Source organism: Castor canadensis, chromosome 10 (genome assembly GCF_047511655.1).
Source record: "Castor canadensis chromosome 10, mCasCan1.hap1v2, whole genome shotgun sequence".
Taxonomy (NCBI): domain Eukaryota; kingdom Metazoa; phylum Chordata; class Mammalia; order Rodentia; family Castoridae; genus Castor; species Castor canadensis.
Genome location: NC_133395.1, coordinates 33577760 through 33594498, shown reverse-complemented (window position 1 = coordinate 33594498; position 16739 = coordinate 33577760). Strand labels below are relative to the sequence as shown.

Below are 16739 nucleotides of genomic sequence, written 5' to 3'. Positions count from 1 at the left end.
TAGTAAATTTCTTTCTTTGGATTTGTCTTCTCTTTTCCTTTCTAGAATTCTGACTTTCTAGAATTCCTTTGTTGGGACCCTATATTTTTCTCTCCTATTTTTCATTACTGTCTTTTGTTCAGGCCTCTGGGATTTTTTTACTGTAACTGTAGGTTTAAATCCATTTCAAGTTTTCCAACTCTGCTGTCATATTTTTGATTTTAAAATGTTCGTTAGTCTTCTAAATTTTTTTTCTTGTAGTTGTGCTAGGAATTGAACCCAGGCCCTTGCATATGAAATACAATTGCTCTACCATTGAGTGTATTCCCAGCCCCCTGTTTTTAAAATTTTTCTTTTTTCATTTTTTTTGGTGGGACTGGGATTTGAACTGAGGGCTTGATGCTTGCAACACAGGCACCCTTAACACTTGAGCCACAGGTCTCTGTTACTTTGGAAATGAGGTCTCATGAACTGTTTGCCTATGTTCTGGTTATTTTGGAAATCAGTTCTCATGAACTGTTTGCTTATGCTGGCTTCGAGCCATGATCCTCCCAACCTCAGCCTTCCAAGTAACTAGGATTACAAGTGTGAGCCATAGGTGCCTGGCACTTCTCTAATTTTTTTTTAGTACTTTAATATAATAACATTCCATTCTTCCTTTGTGTATATAGTACTTTTAAAAGTCTTTATTTTTGTACTATATCTATTTTTTAAGCTCCATCATTCATGTTATTGGCTATTCTTGGGTAACTGGTGATACTTGATACTTGGCTATACATACTTTCTTGTTTATGTTGTGTTTGTCCAGTCTTTTGTTCAACTCTGTGGTCCATAGCTTTCTCAGGGGTCTTGTAATCAAACTATCCGAAAGACAAGATCTAAATGAATTGGTTATTCACTGCCAAAGAACTTGGCTATTGTCTTCTTTCCTATCCAGTCTATAACCTGTGCAGCCCAATTGGACTAAAGTCATAGAGTCACATGACACATGCACAGTATGCAGCTTTTCCCTTCCCTTTCCCTGTAGGTGTGATGATCTCTAGCCTTCTGGATTCTACTCGATAATATGCGTTTACTTAAATTATACTCTAAGTTGTTGGGAGGTGGCAGTTTTGTGGTATCCATAGTTGGAACAATGGTAGCTTTTATTGGCAAAATTCTTCTGTAAAGGGGGAGGCAGTAAATATTTTTAGGTTTTGTAGGCTACATACTATTTCTATCACTATTCTTCCTCCTGCTTCTCCTCTTCTTCTTCTTCCTCTTTGTCTCATAAAAATCATTCTTAGCTTAAGGGAAATATAAAAGTAGACTGAAGGCTGGAGTTGGCCCGTGGGTTTTAGGTAGCCAACTTCAGAGTTAGACTAGCAATAAAAATCATAAGTTCTGTTATCATAACAAAATTGTATACAATTTTATTTTGTTGTGTTCTTTGATATTTCAAGATCAATGTTTAATAATCTTAGTCTATAATAATGTTTGAAATTAATTGCATTACCTTAAAAAACAGCTGCATATGAAGGAGAATCACTCAGTAGAGTTTATTAGCTCGTGTCTGCTTAGCAAGTGTGAGGCCCTGAATTCAAATCCCAGTACTGCCAAAAACCACCAACCAATCAAAACAACACAAACAAGGGCTGGGGACATGGTTCAAGTGATAGAGTGCTTTACTAGAGTTTATTAGCTCTTAAGTCTAAGGAATGATACAAAAAAGTAAATGCTAGGACCCAGGAATATAAATTTATAATTTGGGTAAGAGAGGAAAGACTACACTGTTTACACCTTTACTTTTATGTAAAAATTAAAAGATAAAAAGATAAAATAATACACAATGGAGAGGCACATAATATAATAGATTTTTATAACTGTAAAACAAATAGGCCATTGAGGAATAAGCATCTGTCACAAAAGGATATTTTAAGGAATTGTTTTCTGATACATTATTAAAAAATATACATTCCAATTTACAGAGATATATATATAAGTTCATAGAAATATGGATAGCTAAGTATTCATGTCTAATATTTTAGTTATAGGAAAATATTTCCTTTGTAGTTCTTGCAAACTAAGAATTACATTCCAGGTACTATAATTTCAACATATATTTATTTAGGATTTTGAATAATTTTTTTCAGTGTTAGCCCAAAGATGAGGATCACACACTCTAATGAAACAATGAAAAAAAAAAAAAAAAAAGAAGCTAGAGTACATTATTGCTGTAAAAAACAGCTAAGCATTCACCTTGTTTGTCTATTTCCACAGATGGACGGAAACCATTTCCAATTAACCATGGGAAAACTAGTGATGAAACTTTATTAGAGGTAACAGTGGAACTTGTTGCCCCATTTAAAGAGTTATTGATATTCTTGTGATCTTTAAAACACCTCTAAAGATAATTTGTATAACATTTCCTGTGTATTTGGATGCTTCTTTGCCCTTAATCTTTTTAGAAAACCCCAAAACAAAAATTCAAATTAGTTTTAAAAATTTACAACAAATGCAGAGATTTCCAGAGCTCTTTGTGTGAACTAGTGTCAAATTTTGAAAGTGATAAGAATAGTATTGAAAGTGGTGCTCATTACATCCCTTATTTCATTAAACCCAACTTCTCATAAGTTGTATCTTAGTCCTAATTTTAGAGATTTTAAAATATTGATCAGTTGTATGGCTTAAAATAAATGAAATTTGTAATTTCCATGTTAAAAGTTTTTGGTTTTTTTTTAATATTTTAAGTCAGAATACTTACCGTATCTTACACATTAAGCAAATTAGGCCACCACCTGTTCATTCTTTTGATATTCTTTGTTCTCATTTGGAAAAAGAAGTCTGAAGTATAAAAGCAGTATGAACTAGAAAAATATGAAATTATTATTAATCATTTGTAAGCAAAACATAAACTGAAAAGTTGTATTTTCCCCCCAGGACGCCATAGAAGTTTGCAAGAAGTTTATGGAACGTGACCCTGATGAGCTAAGGTTTAATGCAATTGCTCTTTCTGCAGCATAGCCCATCAGCCATGGAAACACCAAACACTGTATTACTTGCAACAGAAGTTAAATTCCGCTGCCATACACTAACTCAAAATTTTTGATATTTTCATTAACTTGACTGATTAAACTTTATGTGAATTAAACTTCAACTTAACCCATGTTTTATGTTATTTTTGCTGCAATTTAAAGGTGCAATTCTTTCTTCACTTTCTTTACTGAGGTTTTATCTTGTTTGATAACCAGCAGTAACTATCTTTCTTATTTTTAAATTTCATGACAGATCATGATTAGGACATCATATGAATATATATTATGTCATATATGTTCCCATATTTATTTGGAAAACATTTGTTAACATCTACTTGTATTAAGGTGGGCACTCTTTTAGGTGTAGGAGTTAGTTATAGCTGTGAATGCTGTTGACAAATGCCATTGTTATGGAAGTCATGTTCTTGTGACAAGAGATGAAAAAACAAGTACATAAAGAAGATACATATCAGTGCTGATGCTATGTAGAGAATTAAAATAGAATTTGCATTAGAGAGTGACTGAGTACATACTTTAGGTCTTCTTGTCAGGGAAGGCTTCTGTGAACAATTGACTTTGACGTTAAGGCCAGAATGGCAAAAAAGTAGCCAGTGATAAATGTAGTAGAGAAAAGAGAGAAATGTTTAATGCAGTCTTTAAGGTAGGAAAATCTTGCTGTGTTGTAGGAGCAGATAGAAGGTTCATTATAACCAAAGCATAGAAATCAATGAAAATAGCAAGAGATGAAGTCAGAGAAGAGGAGCTTAGTAAAAAGGAAAAGGTATTTGGATTTAGTGTGTTGGTAAGCCATTGGAAAGTTTTAAGCAAGAAGTGACTTGATTTGATTTATAACTTTCAGAGATCATTCTGACAACTCTGTGGATACTATCATGAGGAGAGAAGGGCTCAAGAATAAAGATAGACTTATGAAGGGGCCACCATGATTCAGCGAGAGATGTTGATGACTAGGTTTTAAAAGGGATAGTTATTTGGATCGGGGTATATAAGTGAATTTGGGGTGTGCTTCGAAGAAGGAAGGGCTTGAGTTAATGTTGTTAGTGGACATGGGGAAAGCAGTACAAAGGTGCAAGGGCATTTATAAGTGGGGTCAAAACACAGAGTTGTGATGGCACTCTTTGTATCTTTTTCTTGGAGGGATAGTGGTTATTTGGGTGTGTATTTGTTATCAAAACTCATTGAATTCCACACCTAAAATCTATAGTTCACTCTATATACATCCCACTGCAAAAATAAAACAGAAACAGCTAGATTGGAACAAGGATAATAGGAGAAAGATCAGATTTGTTCAGAATGAAATTCTGGATCAGTAAATGAGTGTGGATGTTTATACAGGAGTCACTGAGTTACTGTGGATTCCTGGGGCAGTAATAAATATGAGACAAGTGATTTTTAGGAAGAGTAATGTGGCAGTAGCTTGCAGAATGAATCAGATCTTTGTTACTCAAAGTGTGGTTGTGTCGGTATTATGTGGGAACTTGGTAGAAATGAAGAATTTTAGGCCCCAACCCCAGAACTTGCATTTTTAACAAAATTCCCATGTGAATCATATGTTAAGTTTGGGGAGCATTAGATTAGAAAAACATAGACTACCATAAGGAAGATCACTTTGTAATAAGTAAACTTAACCACTTTCTACCTTTCTGTGGTGAAGAGGGCCTGGATAAAGTCATGGAAATAATGAGGAAATAATCTGAAATAAATTTGATAAAGTGATTGTATATGTGCATGATGCTTTTGTCATGCCAGTAATAACAGCCATGTGACTCTTTTGTTTTAGTGTTTGCATTTTGTACTCACATCTATCTTGTATATTAAATATTTCTAAGCAGTTTTCTGTCTGTTGCCTTGTTAGATTTCTCCTACTATATAATTTTTTAATCTTAAAGCAATGGTACAGGACCCAGAATGTACATAGTTTCTCAGTGTTTAAACTGAAGAATACTAACTTTGCAGACTATTAATGGGCAAGAAGAATTATGAAGAAATATTCTTCGAAACATTAAACAATTTTTTAAAGTTATAGACATATTGGGTATGTGGGGCAATTGCAGAACCCTCAGCTTTTTATGTATAACATTTTTCTTGACATTTTATGAAGCAACACTTAGGAATAGTGTAGTCTGGCACACACTTTCAGGTGTTAGTCCCGGAGAATCATGAATTGGGGCATCACGAATGCTACAAGACAGAACAAGAGCTTCCAGTGGACAACACCTCACCTTGTGAGGTAAGGACAAGGAAATAGAATGATGGGAAAAAACTTACTGGTCAACATCAGGTTACTTCAGGTTTCTTTTTTTATAAGGGCTAAACCAGTGTGTATTATCCTTATTATGAAATCTTCTGTTTTCAGGAAAAACTCATCTGCTTCTTTAATGTTTCATTTTCATTATGTGGCATTTGGTATAAGGGACTCCATTTTGGTTTGGTCTGTTGGGGCTTAATGTAGACCAGACAATAGCCTCATAATTTTGTTTAACAATCCCTTATGGAATGAACAACTTGAAACATTGACTGTTTCATGAATGAAACATTTTTCTTGCTTCTCCCTTCCAAGGTTTGTATCTAGAACTTTATTCTTTCCTTAGCTGTATACAATACTTTGTTTAGTTGCTTTATTTAATTTGGCACTTGTACAAGATATTAATAGTTTTTCTATGGAAACTTGTAGAGAAGGCAGATCAAATTGCAGGCCATTTCTGTATGATGCTAAAATCATGATTTGAGGGGGAATGGAACTAAAATAGAACTGAAACAATGTCTTTGCTTGGTATTCTTTTGGGACTTGACTAAACATCTTCCACCATGGTTTGCTTTAAATTATTTGGAACTTTGAGCCCCAGCACCACCAAAAAAAATTTGAAACACATAAAAGAGCTTTTATGAACTCCATAATTAACGTTTAATATCTTTCTGTTCATCTCTGACTAAAACAGAAGTTCTCTATATTCTGTGGCAAATCAAACTTTAAGATACATAACATGAAGCCAGGTGCTGGTATCTCTAATCCTAAGTACTTGGAAAGCTAATATCCAGTTTGAGGCCAGCCCAATTTGGGAGTTCATGAGACCCCATTTCAACCAAAGGCTGGGCATAGTGGTGCATGCCTGTCATCCTAGTGACAGTGGGAAGCATAAAACTGGAGAATTGACCCAGGACTGCTTAGGCAAAAAGTGAGACTCCATATCCAAAATAACCAGAACAAGAGCTGGTAGAATAGCTCAAGTGGTAAAGTGCCTGTCTAGCAAGTATAATGTCCTGAATTCAAACCCCAGTACCACCAAAAACAAAATAACCAGAGCAAAAAGGGCTGGAAGTTTGGCTCAAGCTAGAGCACACCTGCCTAGCAAGCATGAAGCTCCAAGTTCAAACCCCAGTACCGGAAAAAAAAAAAACAAACAAACTGGGCTCTGGTGGCTCATGCCTGTAATCCTAGTTAATTGGGAGGCAGAGATCAGGAGGATTGAGTTTTGAGACCAGCTCAGGCAATAGTTCGTGAGACCCTATCTCAAAAAAAAAAAAAAACAAAAAAAAACACAGAAAAAGGATTGGTGGAGTGATTCAAGTGGTAGCATGAGACCCTGAGTTCAAACACCAGTACTGCCAAAAAAAAAAAAAAGAAGAAGAAAAGTTAAATGAAAACCACTTATAACTAGAGCAAAACGGACTAGGGGTGTGGTTCAAGTGGTAGGATGCCTGCTTTGCAAGCACAAAGCTCACACACACACACACACACACAAATCGACCAAATATTTAGATTGGTTTTTATTTCATCTAGGCTTGTGTACAGAGCTTATTAGTTAAGCTTTATCATTAGGCTATGTAAACAACCTGCTTACACAATAAAAATAAAATCATTTATAAAATACATTTTTAGCTAGTGTCTACGATAGGGTTTTTTTTTTTTTTTTTTTTGGTGGTATTGGGGTTTGAACTGAGAGTCTTCTGCTTACTGGGTAGGTGCCCTACTGCTTGAGCCACACCTTCAGCTCCACTATAGCTTTCTAAAGAATTATCTATAGGCTTAAGATTCCTTTACTGGTGTTTGTAAGAATTACAGAGAAGCTTATAACCATCACTGATAGAAAACTTTATTTATAGAAATTTATTTTAGGTTTATCTTATATATGTATGTATATATACATTTATACACATTTATACTCACATAATGTATGTGCGTGCATGTACATATATAGCCAACCTTCTAGGTATGTGGGTTTTATATCCTCAGATCCAACCAACTGTTGGATTACAAATATTCAGGAAAAATATTGCATCCATGTACAGACTTTTCTTGTCATAATTTCCTAATTAATAAAGTATACTCTTTACATAGCATATACATTGTATGGGAAGCTAAGTAATCTGAAGATGACTGATGGTACAGGAGGATATGTTTAAGTTATGTGCAAATACTACACTATTTTATTTTGAGTATTGGGTTTGGCGTCCAAAGTGGTGGTGGGGTGATTTGAAACTGATCCTTCACAAATATTGAAGGATGATTGTGTATATTCTCATACATGTTCACACATTCATACCTTAAAAAGGCAAGTAACTTTGATCTCAACTCTGTGCTAATTAAATCCTTGGCTGATGTTGAGTAAAATCACTTTGAAAAGTATAATCATTGTGTAAGGTTTTGAGAGCTAATTTAGGGTACTTTTATACACACAAAGGTTATTTAATACTTAATATTTTTATCATTTAAAATTCTCTGGTAAGTTTATAAAATGAGCCTCCTTGTGTTTTTCATAAAATTTCTACCATTAACCAAGTGGAATATACTGTTTTCAAATAGCAGAAATTGTTTCCTCTCCTTTGTTCTTTTGATTTCAAAATTTGACTTCCTTAAAGTGCATAAACTATTGTAGTATAGAAGATTGAACATGAAGGCATTTATTTTCTTCATGCCAGTGGGACTGGCATATGAGACTCATCTACTATACCTTCATTTCATAAATAGTCCCACTTGTTTTTGCTTTTGAATAAAAGTTACTCTAAATCTTTTTACAATTTCTTTCTTCAGTATAGTATTCTGAACATATGTGTTACTTCTGCCTACTTGGTAGGTGAGGGTCCTCAGTCTGACATGTAAGCGGTCTATACTAGGTAGTACACAGAGGCTATAATGACAATAAAGGCTGTATATTATAAGCAATTTTTTAATCACCTAATTGCTAAGTTGGTTGCGAACACCTGGTTTAGGTACACTAAAGTACACAACCTTTATTAAAAACTGTCTTGCAAAATGAATTAAAATTATTTAGAAAAATAAAATGAAACTCTTCTAATGCACAAGATAGATATGAGTATAAATTGAATTATTTAAAATAAAAATCCAAGAGGTCAAGAATAAATTCCAACTAATATTAATGGCACATTTGAATTGCTTGGTTCACAACTATGCCCGTATCAAAATGTAGACATAATTAGTATTAAAAAGTTAAGTTTAATAGCATTTTTCCTTAAGAGCTAAGGATTATATCTCTGGGTCCTGCACATGTTGTGACTCCTGGATGAAAACAGATTTCTTAAGGCTTTATTTTTCCTAAGTGCAAAAGATTTGAAATGCATGCAAAAGTTGTAAATTAGACTATTCTTTATTACCACAATTAATATTTATTAAATATGCACTTACTGTGCACCAAACACTGTTTTAAACACTTTAGATATATGCATATAATCTCCATAACCGTATGAGCTAAGATACTATTACTAGCCTTATTTTCTTTCTTTTTTATTCACTATAGTTTTCCCTACTTTTTATTAGCATATATTAATTGTACACGGGGATTCATTGTGACATTTCTGAATAGACTTACATTGAACTTTGGTTAGGTTTGCCCCCACCAACTCTCCCCCTCATTCCCCTCCCCAGCCCATCTAAAACAATCGTAAAAGTTGTCATTGTTCTGTATCACATATCCATCATATTCACCCTCCTTCGTTTCCTCCATTCACTTTCCCTCTTCCCACAAGTACCCCCCTACACACACACACTTAGGACCTATTTTACAGACTTGTCCTTCATTTTAAATTCCAAAGTCAGTGTTCAGAGTGGTTTCTCAATATATCTCAGCTGTGAATATACTATATTTTTGTCAGTTCAACCCCCTCTATTACTCTTCCTTTCCCTTTCCCTCCTACCCCCTATTATTCAACAGCTTTCAGTGTATTAGACTATTATTTAAAAGGTAGTAAAGCCTGTTACATACTGAAAATTTACCTGTTTTGTATTTGGCTAGTAGGTAGGGCATGAGATTATGCATTTCTAATCAGCACCCAGATGATCCTAAGGTTTCTGATTGCAGGACTCTCTCCTTTCTCCCTTCGCTCTCCCTCCTCCTCTTCCTCTCCTTCCTTTATTCTTCCCTTTCTTCTTTCCTCCCTTCCTCCCTTCCTCCCCTTTCCCTCCCTTTTCTTCCTCTGTTCCTCCCTTCCTCCTTCCCTCTGTCTTTTCTGGCTTCAAACTCTTTCTTGGCCTCAAAATCATGATCCTCCAGGTAGCAATCACCACCTGAGTGGTGATTTGCTAGAATCCAGTTAAAGAGGTGACTCTTGGGCAGGAAGAAGCGATGTCTCTTCCATAGAGTTTGGAAATTCTAGCTGGTGGAACTTTTCAAGAGAAGTTTTACTCCCCATTATCTAATTAGAATGCTTTTCCACTGTAGTAGTCCATGTTCTGCCAATAACACAGACTGGAAAAGTTCTAAGGAAAATAGGTTTATTTTGAACTCACGGTTCTGAGTACAAGGTTCAGTGGTTGCTTCTGGTCATGGCCTCCTTGCTGGCAAAGCAGAGCCATGATGGAACGCATGTGTACGTAACTTTTCCTGTCTTCTTATAAAGCCACTAGGATTCACTCATGGGCTTTATCCTAGTGATTTTAATCAAAGGCCTCACTTCTGAATGCCATAGTCACATAAGTTTCCACACTCTTAATACCTCACAGTGGGGTTAAATTTCAACACATGAAACCTTGGGGGATACATCCAAACCACATTCAAACCATAGCACCCACTAAGTGTCTACATACGGGAACTGCTTCATTAGAAAACTTCAAGCCTTGATAATATAGAATGTCAGTGTTCTTACAGTGCTTGACTGACAGCAGCATACTGAAGTTATGACATAAAACAGAATACTTGTACAAGAAAGGCATTGTTAGCCTCTTTGACAACCAGCTAATAGACATCACATTGTGAACAGAACTCAGACTCTGGTGTGACACCTGATTTTATTCAGGGCTCTGACTGAGTAGTCTAGGTAAATCTTAAAACCTTTTTCCTGTCCTTTGTTTCTGAAAAAAAAAGGCATTTTTGTTTAACATAGCTATACAGGGAATTGCATTGTGACATTTCCATGTATATAGGTAAATTTTAAAACCTTTAAAGTATTCTTATGCAGATTTTATATGAGATTTTTAAATGAAGTACATACAGGCCAGCACTCACAAATAGCTGTTATTGCCATTACCCCAATATACGATAAGCTAAATTGAAAGTGCTTTCAAAGGTTATCTCCTGAGTCATCAGATTTACCTTTTCAAAGAGAATTTAAATAAGGAGGTGGAATAAATAGACCATATTTCATTTCCATGCACAAAGGAACCATACATATTTCTTCTGTTACTTGGAAATGGTTTAACTTTTTTTAAAAAATTCCCCAAATAGCTGAAGTTAGCAGACATGGAATTTAACAAGGACGATTGGAATTTTCTGTAATAATACTATACCTAAGCACTCTGCTCCTTAAGGAAAACATTTTTATCTAAATCTTTTACTCTTGGGGGCCAAGAATGCTATTTTCTTTTTGATAGCTATGTTTATAGAATCTAAATCACCCTGAGCAATTATTTCAACATTTCAAGTTGCTGTTGCTATTTATGCTTCATTTATGGCTATTTGAATTTTGATAAATTTCAATATGGTGCTAGAGTGACAGAGGAAGGTCATATATGTTCAATATATGGATGTGATGTAAACCTATTTTAATTTTTGTTACAACTGCTTCGAAGAAAAGCAGAATACACTATATTTCCACTTTTTACAGTTGAATTACTTACATTGAAAACAGCATTCTGAGCTCTCGAAACTTGGAAGTCACTGATCATGCCCATTTGTGCATCCGTGTGAGTTGGCTGTATCCTGGGGAAAGCCCCTCCTCAGAGGAGGTAGTAATCCTTTGCATGTTTCTAATATTGTTGTTTTGAAAGAAGTAGGCAGAATTTCTCCATTTGGCTTTTCTACAGAAGCACATTTCAATGGAAAAGAGGAGGTCAACAGGAGAGCAACTGAAATAAAATGAATTCAACTTTGCTAGCATTTTCTTTTCATTTTTTATTAGCATACCTTAAAACGGGGGATTTCATTATGTGCAGATATTTTCAACCTAATTTTTATTGTTGGTAACCACAAGATCACAAATTTTTAACCCCCTTTCATCAATTTTGTAATCATTGTTTCCCTCAGACTGCTAGAATATGCCTAAGTGGTTGAAGATACAATGGTCACAGAAGGCATGTTGTAGTGTGTAAGGTGTAAGGGAAATGATCTTTCCCAGTCAAGGGGTAAGGGAATGCAGAAATGTCAACCAAGCTACTCAGGCAGTGGAGTTAGGTGTCTGTGCCAGGTATTATTATCCTGTCAGATTTTGCTTTGAAAAGTTTATTTCAGTCTTCAAATTTTGTAATTGTCTTCAGATACTTCCTTCATAATAAAAATGCCCCCGACTGTAATCATACTTTTAGGAGCTTTAAGAATTACAAGCCTACAGCTCCTTTCAAGGGATCAAGCCAGAAATACATGCTTAGGATGGAGATCACACTGATTTACAACCACCATCCTAACCCACATCAGATTTATTTACCAGATCTGACAACAAACATAGAAAATACTAATATCTCATTTTGAATAATTTAGTGATGCATAAGAAAAGTCATTTCTCCCTTTGTGTTGGCTGAATATGTCAGGATGCCAACTGAAAACAGATCTTAAAATGAATAACTTAAAAAAATTTATCCAGTAAACTTCTCTGCAGGAGTTAGGTCTTAATCACTAAAATATCTCTTTGACAAATAATTTTGCTCGTATGAATGGTACTACAAAAATTATTTTGCTGTGTGCCAGGTGTTGGTGATGTATGACTGTAGACCCAAATACTCAGGAGGCTGAGGTAGGAAGAACTGCACAGTGAGCTCCAAGTCAGCCTGGGTATCTAGAGAGACCTTATCTCAGTGAAAGAAGGCTGGCACAAGATGGTACATGCCTGTAATCTCGGCTGTAACTCAGGAGGCAGAGGTAAAGAGGATAGAGGTTCAAAACCAGGCTGGGCAGAAAGTAGTGAAAGCCATCTCAACCAACACATAGGACATGATGGGGCACACCAGTAATCTCAGCTACGTAGGAGGTATAGGTAGGAAGATTGTAGTCTGAGGTTGTTCCCAAGCAAGAACTTGAGAGCCTATCCTAAAAAATGACTAAAGCAAAAAAAGGCCTAGGGGGTGTGACTGAAGTAGTAGAGCACCTACCTAGCAAGCATGAGACTCTGAGTTCAAAACCCCAGTACTTGCCAAAAAAAAAAAAAAGAGAAAAAGATAAAGAAAAATATTAAGTTGTAGAAATGAAAATTAATTTTATTTGCATTCTTTTTGGTTGTACTGGGGTTTGAATTTAGTTCCTCACACTTGCTAAGCAGGCACTCTTAATGCTCGAGCCACTCCGCCAGCTAAATGCTCTGAGATTGCTTCAAATCACTAAAAGAACAAAAATATTTAAGGTGTCTCTAAAATTGGAATTATACAAAATATTCTTAGCATTTCTAGCATCTCACAAGATGCATGATTGTGTTCGGATTTTTTGGTGATCAGCATTTGTTTATATTTGAATCTCTGCTAATCCGTATGGTGCCTTAGGAAATCAGTAAAATGTTTGTTGTTACTCAATAGATAAGTATGGGTTGATTAGTTAATTTTTTTTTTTTTGAGACAGGGTCTCGCTTTTTTTTGAGGTCCATTCTGGCCTCGAACTCAAGATCCTCCTGCCTCAACCTCCTGAGTACTGGTTCATAGATGTGCGCCACCAGGTGAGGTAATAGTGATGAATTTATTTTCAAGGACATAAATTCAGGATTGAAAAAAATTCTGGAAGGAATGTTCCTATTAAGGCAAAATTTTTCTGTATTCTAACGCAGAATCAGAAAAGCACTTTTTATTGGTAATTTATTTTAGATGGTGTCAAATTTGTCTTTCTAAATTATTAAAACCTGAAGCTTATTAATTTAGATTTGTTTTCGATATGGTATAAGAGATAAAATACTGGAAAAGCCAATGATGGTGTAATTAGGAAGTGCTGGGTCCTCCTCTTCCCAGCCCATTCCAATACCCCAAGAGTCAAGTCAGTTCATAGAGCAGATGATAACCAGGTGTTTCTCTGGCATTTCTAAATCTTTGATCTTTTACTCTGTTAATTCGCAAATCGAATGCATTGATGAACCATCCAGGCTTCTCATACAATGTTCGAAGATTCTCAAGAACGCCTATCTCTAGCCAGTTCAAGTTCAATTGATTGCTTCTACTCAGTTAAGTTTTGGTTTCAGTATCTCCATCTGTGACAGGCAGTGACCCTTCCCAGGTAGTACTTTACCTCATGTGGGCATTAGAGTCCCTCCAAGGAATGTTGACTGACTTTCTCTATGTGAGCCTGGGGTCTTTGTCTTGTAATTTCCAAGAATGAAAATCATGGACAAGGAGAGTGAGCAAAGGGAGGAAGTTTATTTAGAAAGAAAGAGCACAGCTCCCACAGCTGGGAGGGGTCCCAAGAGAGGGGGGCAGACTGCTGGTCTTTGTTTAATGGCTTATATTGCTGCCAGGAAGAAATTTCAGACAAAGAACTTTATCCTGATTGGCTGGCAACCATTTGATTTGCCTTCTAGGGCCAATCAGGCATCTGCATGATTGCACATTGTTTACGTGTTTCTTGCCTAATCATGTCAGACAATGGTTAGGATTTGCTGAGGGGTTTTGGCAACATTCCTCTAACTAAAGAAGTGAGCCATGTGCTCATGTAATCTTCGTGTCTGTGATTTTCTCATGGAGACCTTGGAAATCTCCATGCCTGGAGACCTTGGAATTCCAGTGTCTGTGCCCTTACTGCCCATATTGCCTCTACGTCCTTACCTGTTCCAGTACCACTAAGCTACAGCTGTGTATCTGAAGGTGGATGTACTTAAGGAGAGAATTCGAATGTAGTGATGTCCACCTTTATCCACATATTTTGAATGTAACTATTTCCAGACTGTTTTTTTTGCAGTGCTGGGGTTTGAACTCAGGCCTCGTGCTTGCTGTCCCACTTGAATCACCTCCAGACTCAAACAATTATTCTTAACAGTTGGACAATCTCAGTCCACTTTAAGGGAGGAAAACATTTCTCTAAAGCCAACATACCTAGCAAAGAATTTTTTCTGTGAATAAAACAGTTTCAGGCCTTTCCCCTCATGTTCTTCTGTCTAGACCATGTTCAGAGTAGTATTGCTGTAAAAAATAAAAATAAAAGTACTATAAATACTTCTTCAAATAATAATCACACAGTCCTGATTCGATCGTTACCTATGCAAAGGACCAGAAGAGAACGTGTGTGTGTGTGTGTGTGTGTGTGTGTGTGTAACCCTGATCCATATCAAAGTCTTAGGGCTAAGACTTAGTAAACAGAAATGGACCCATAGACAGTTGTCTTGCCTCAGTGCCATGGATTCTTTTTATTTTTAAACTTTAATTATATAGGACTGGACTACTTCTGTCCTGATTGGTCTGTTTTTTTACACAGTTTAAAGTGGAGCCATAGACAAACCATTCCTAGTGCAAGAGCTCATGGGATACTTTGGTGGTCTACCTCAGGTGCCATCTGGCTTTGTTCCTTTTGAGCATTCTAACTGATCCCCAAGTTTGGGGAAAGTCGTTGCCTTCCTTCCTTGAGGGTCTTCCAATTAAGCAGATTCCAAGGCAGGTGTCTTGTTTCTGACCCCTAAGGAGTCTCAGACCTGTCTCCCTTGAGAATGACTCCATAACCATGCTGGACTTTTGAACTATAGCCAGGAACTTCAGTTCACAGCTATTTGTAAGATTTCTTCACAGTGCAGAGGTGAGTGAGGCCTGATTGACATCATTGTGACTATGCCATGAAAACAGTGGAATCACCAGGGTACATCAGGGTATCTTGTGTAATCTACAATCTTTCCTTCAACATTTCTTTTTCATCTAAATTTTATTGTGGTGAACAAGAAATCTACCCTCTTAATGGTAATTTTAAGTGTTGGAATTATATTACTGTTGACTATAGGTACTTCTTTTCCTTTTTGAAGCTAAAATACTATCATATCTACCTAGTATTCACAGAAAAGGGAGAGATTATTATTATTGTGTGTGTGTGTGGTGCTGATATTGAACCCATGGCCTGATACATGCTAGGCATTTTGCTCTACCACTGAGCTGTATCCTTACCCCACAATAGGGAGGATTATTGTAAAAATTATAGTTTATAGTTTGAGCTTTTACAAATTTCCTATAACGAATGGGCTGTTACCTCTCTCTGGGTTCAATTTCAGACTGAAAGCCAGAATATGTACTACAGTTCTTCTTCTTCTTTTTGGGGGTACTGGGTATCAACTCAGGGCTTCATGCACACGAGGCAAATGCTCTCCCACTGAACTACATTTCCAGCCTTTTTATTTTTATTTTGAGAGAGGGTCTTTTCTTGCTAAATTGCCCAGGCTGTCCTCAAGCTCAAGGACCTCCTGCTTCAGTCTTCTGAGAAGATGGGATCACAGGCATGCACCACCAATGTTGGGCAGCTGTTACAACTCTGAAATACTAGTATTACAATACTTTCTGTGTTTAAGTATTTTTCCATGTCTGTTTGAAGGACAATTTGAGTTAATAATGAGGTTATTTCTCCCATCTATTAGTTAATAAGAGATCAGGTAGAAATTCTCTGAAAAACAGAAAAACATGAAGAAAAAATATGTTTTAGGGAAAACTGGACTTGATTATTTTTATCTTTGACTATCCTTACTAAAGATATCCTTCTAAGGAAAATATAGACTTTATTTTTTGTGTTTCCCTGGGCTTCAGGAAGAGATATTTAGTAAGCATATGTTCTTTCTTCCTTTTTTCCCAGAACACCCAATAGTTTATTTTAAAGCTAATTCCAGAGTAAGTCCTTTTGATCTCACTGCTATCACTTAGATAGCTATAATGTGGTTTTGTAATTCTGGCTAAAACATGGGACCTTAGAAGAAAGGCCTTAGAGTTACATTAAATAATTTGAGTTTAATGATGGGAAACCCTTCTGCATGTTAAAAAAAAAAGAAAAGAAACTCTTAAGAATTTTATTGTAGAAAGAAAATAATCAACTGCTCTTCAAATTATGGGGTTGATTCCATGTTTTGAAAATTTCCATCTCAGTTGATCTCTTAATGACATGTCTGTGCATCCAGGAGTAAGGTTGATAAGAACCAAGCACCTGTCATCTCCTCCTCTGTCCCTTCTCAGTTACCCATCCAGCAGCTTCAGGGGACAAATTTAGGACCCCTGCCCTTATCCTCCCTCAAAGCCCTCACCATCCTAAGGCTGCACTGAAAACATCCTCAATGTTTGTCTGCCTTTTTGAGAGTGGCATGATATGGAATGCACCTTAGTTTTTTTCCTCATGCTTCCTGACACACCCA

The 16739-nt window shown here is 36.1% G+C and overlaps 1 protein-coding gene across 4 annotated transcripts in view; it reads left to right on the top strand.

Annotated features, from left to right (window-relative positions):
- Nucleotides 1-3115, top strand: part of Uchl3 (ubiquitin C-terminal hydrolase L3) — a 47738-nt gene extending 44623 nt beyond the window's left edge. For all 4 annotated transcript variants that reach the window (XM_074043220.1, XM_020182355.2, XM_074043218.1 and 1 more), the window contains 2 exons: nucleotides 2239-2297; nucleotides 2899-3115. In XM_074043220.1, the coding sequence (XP_073899321.1) occupies nucleotides 2239-2297; nucleotides 2899-2982 (143 nt within the window). In that variant the 3' untranslated portion in view covers nucleotides 2983-3115. The remainder of the gene's footprint in view (nucleotides 1-2238; nucleotides 2298-2898) is intronic.
- The last annotated feature ends 13624 nt before the right edge of the window (nucleotides 3116-16739 follow it).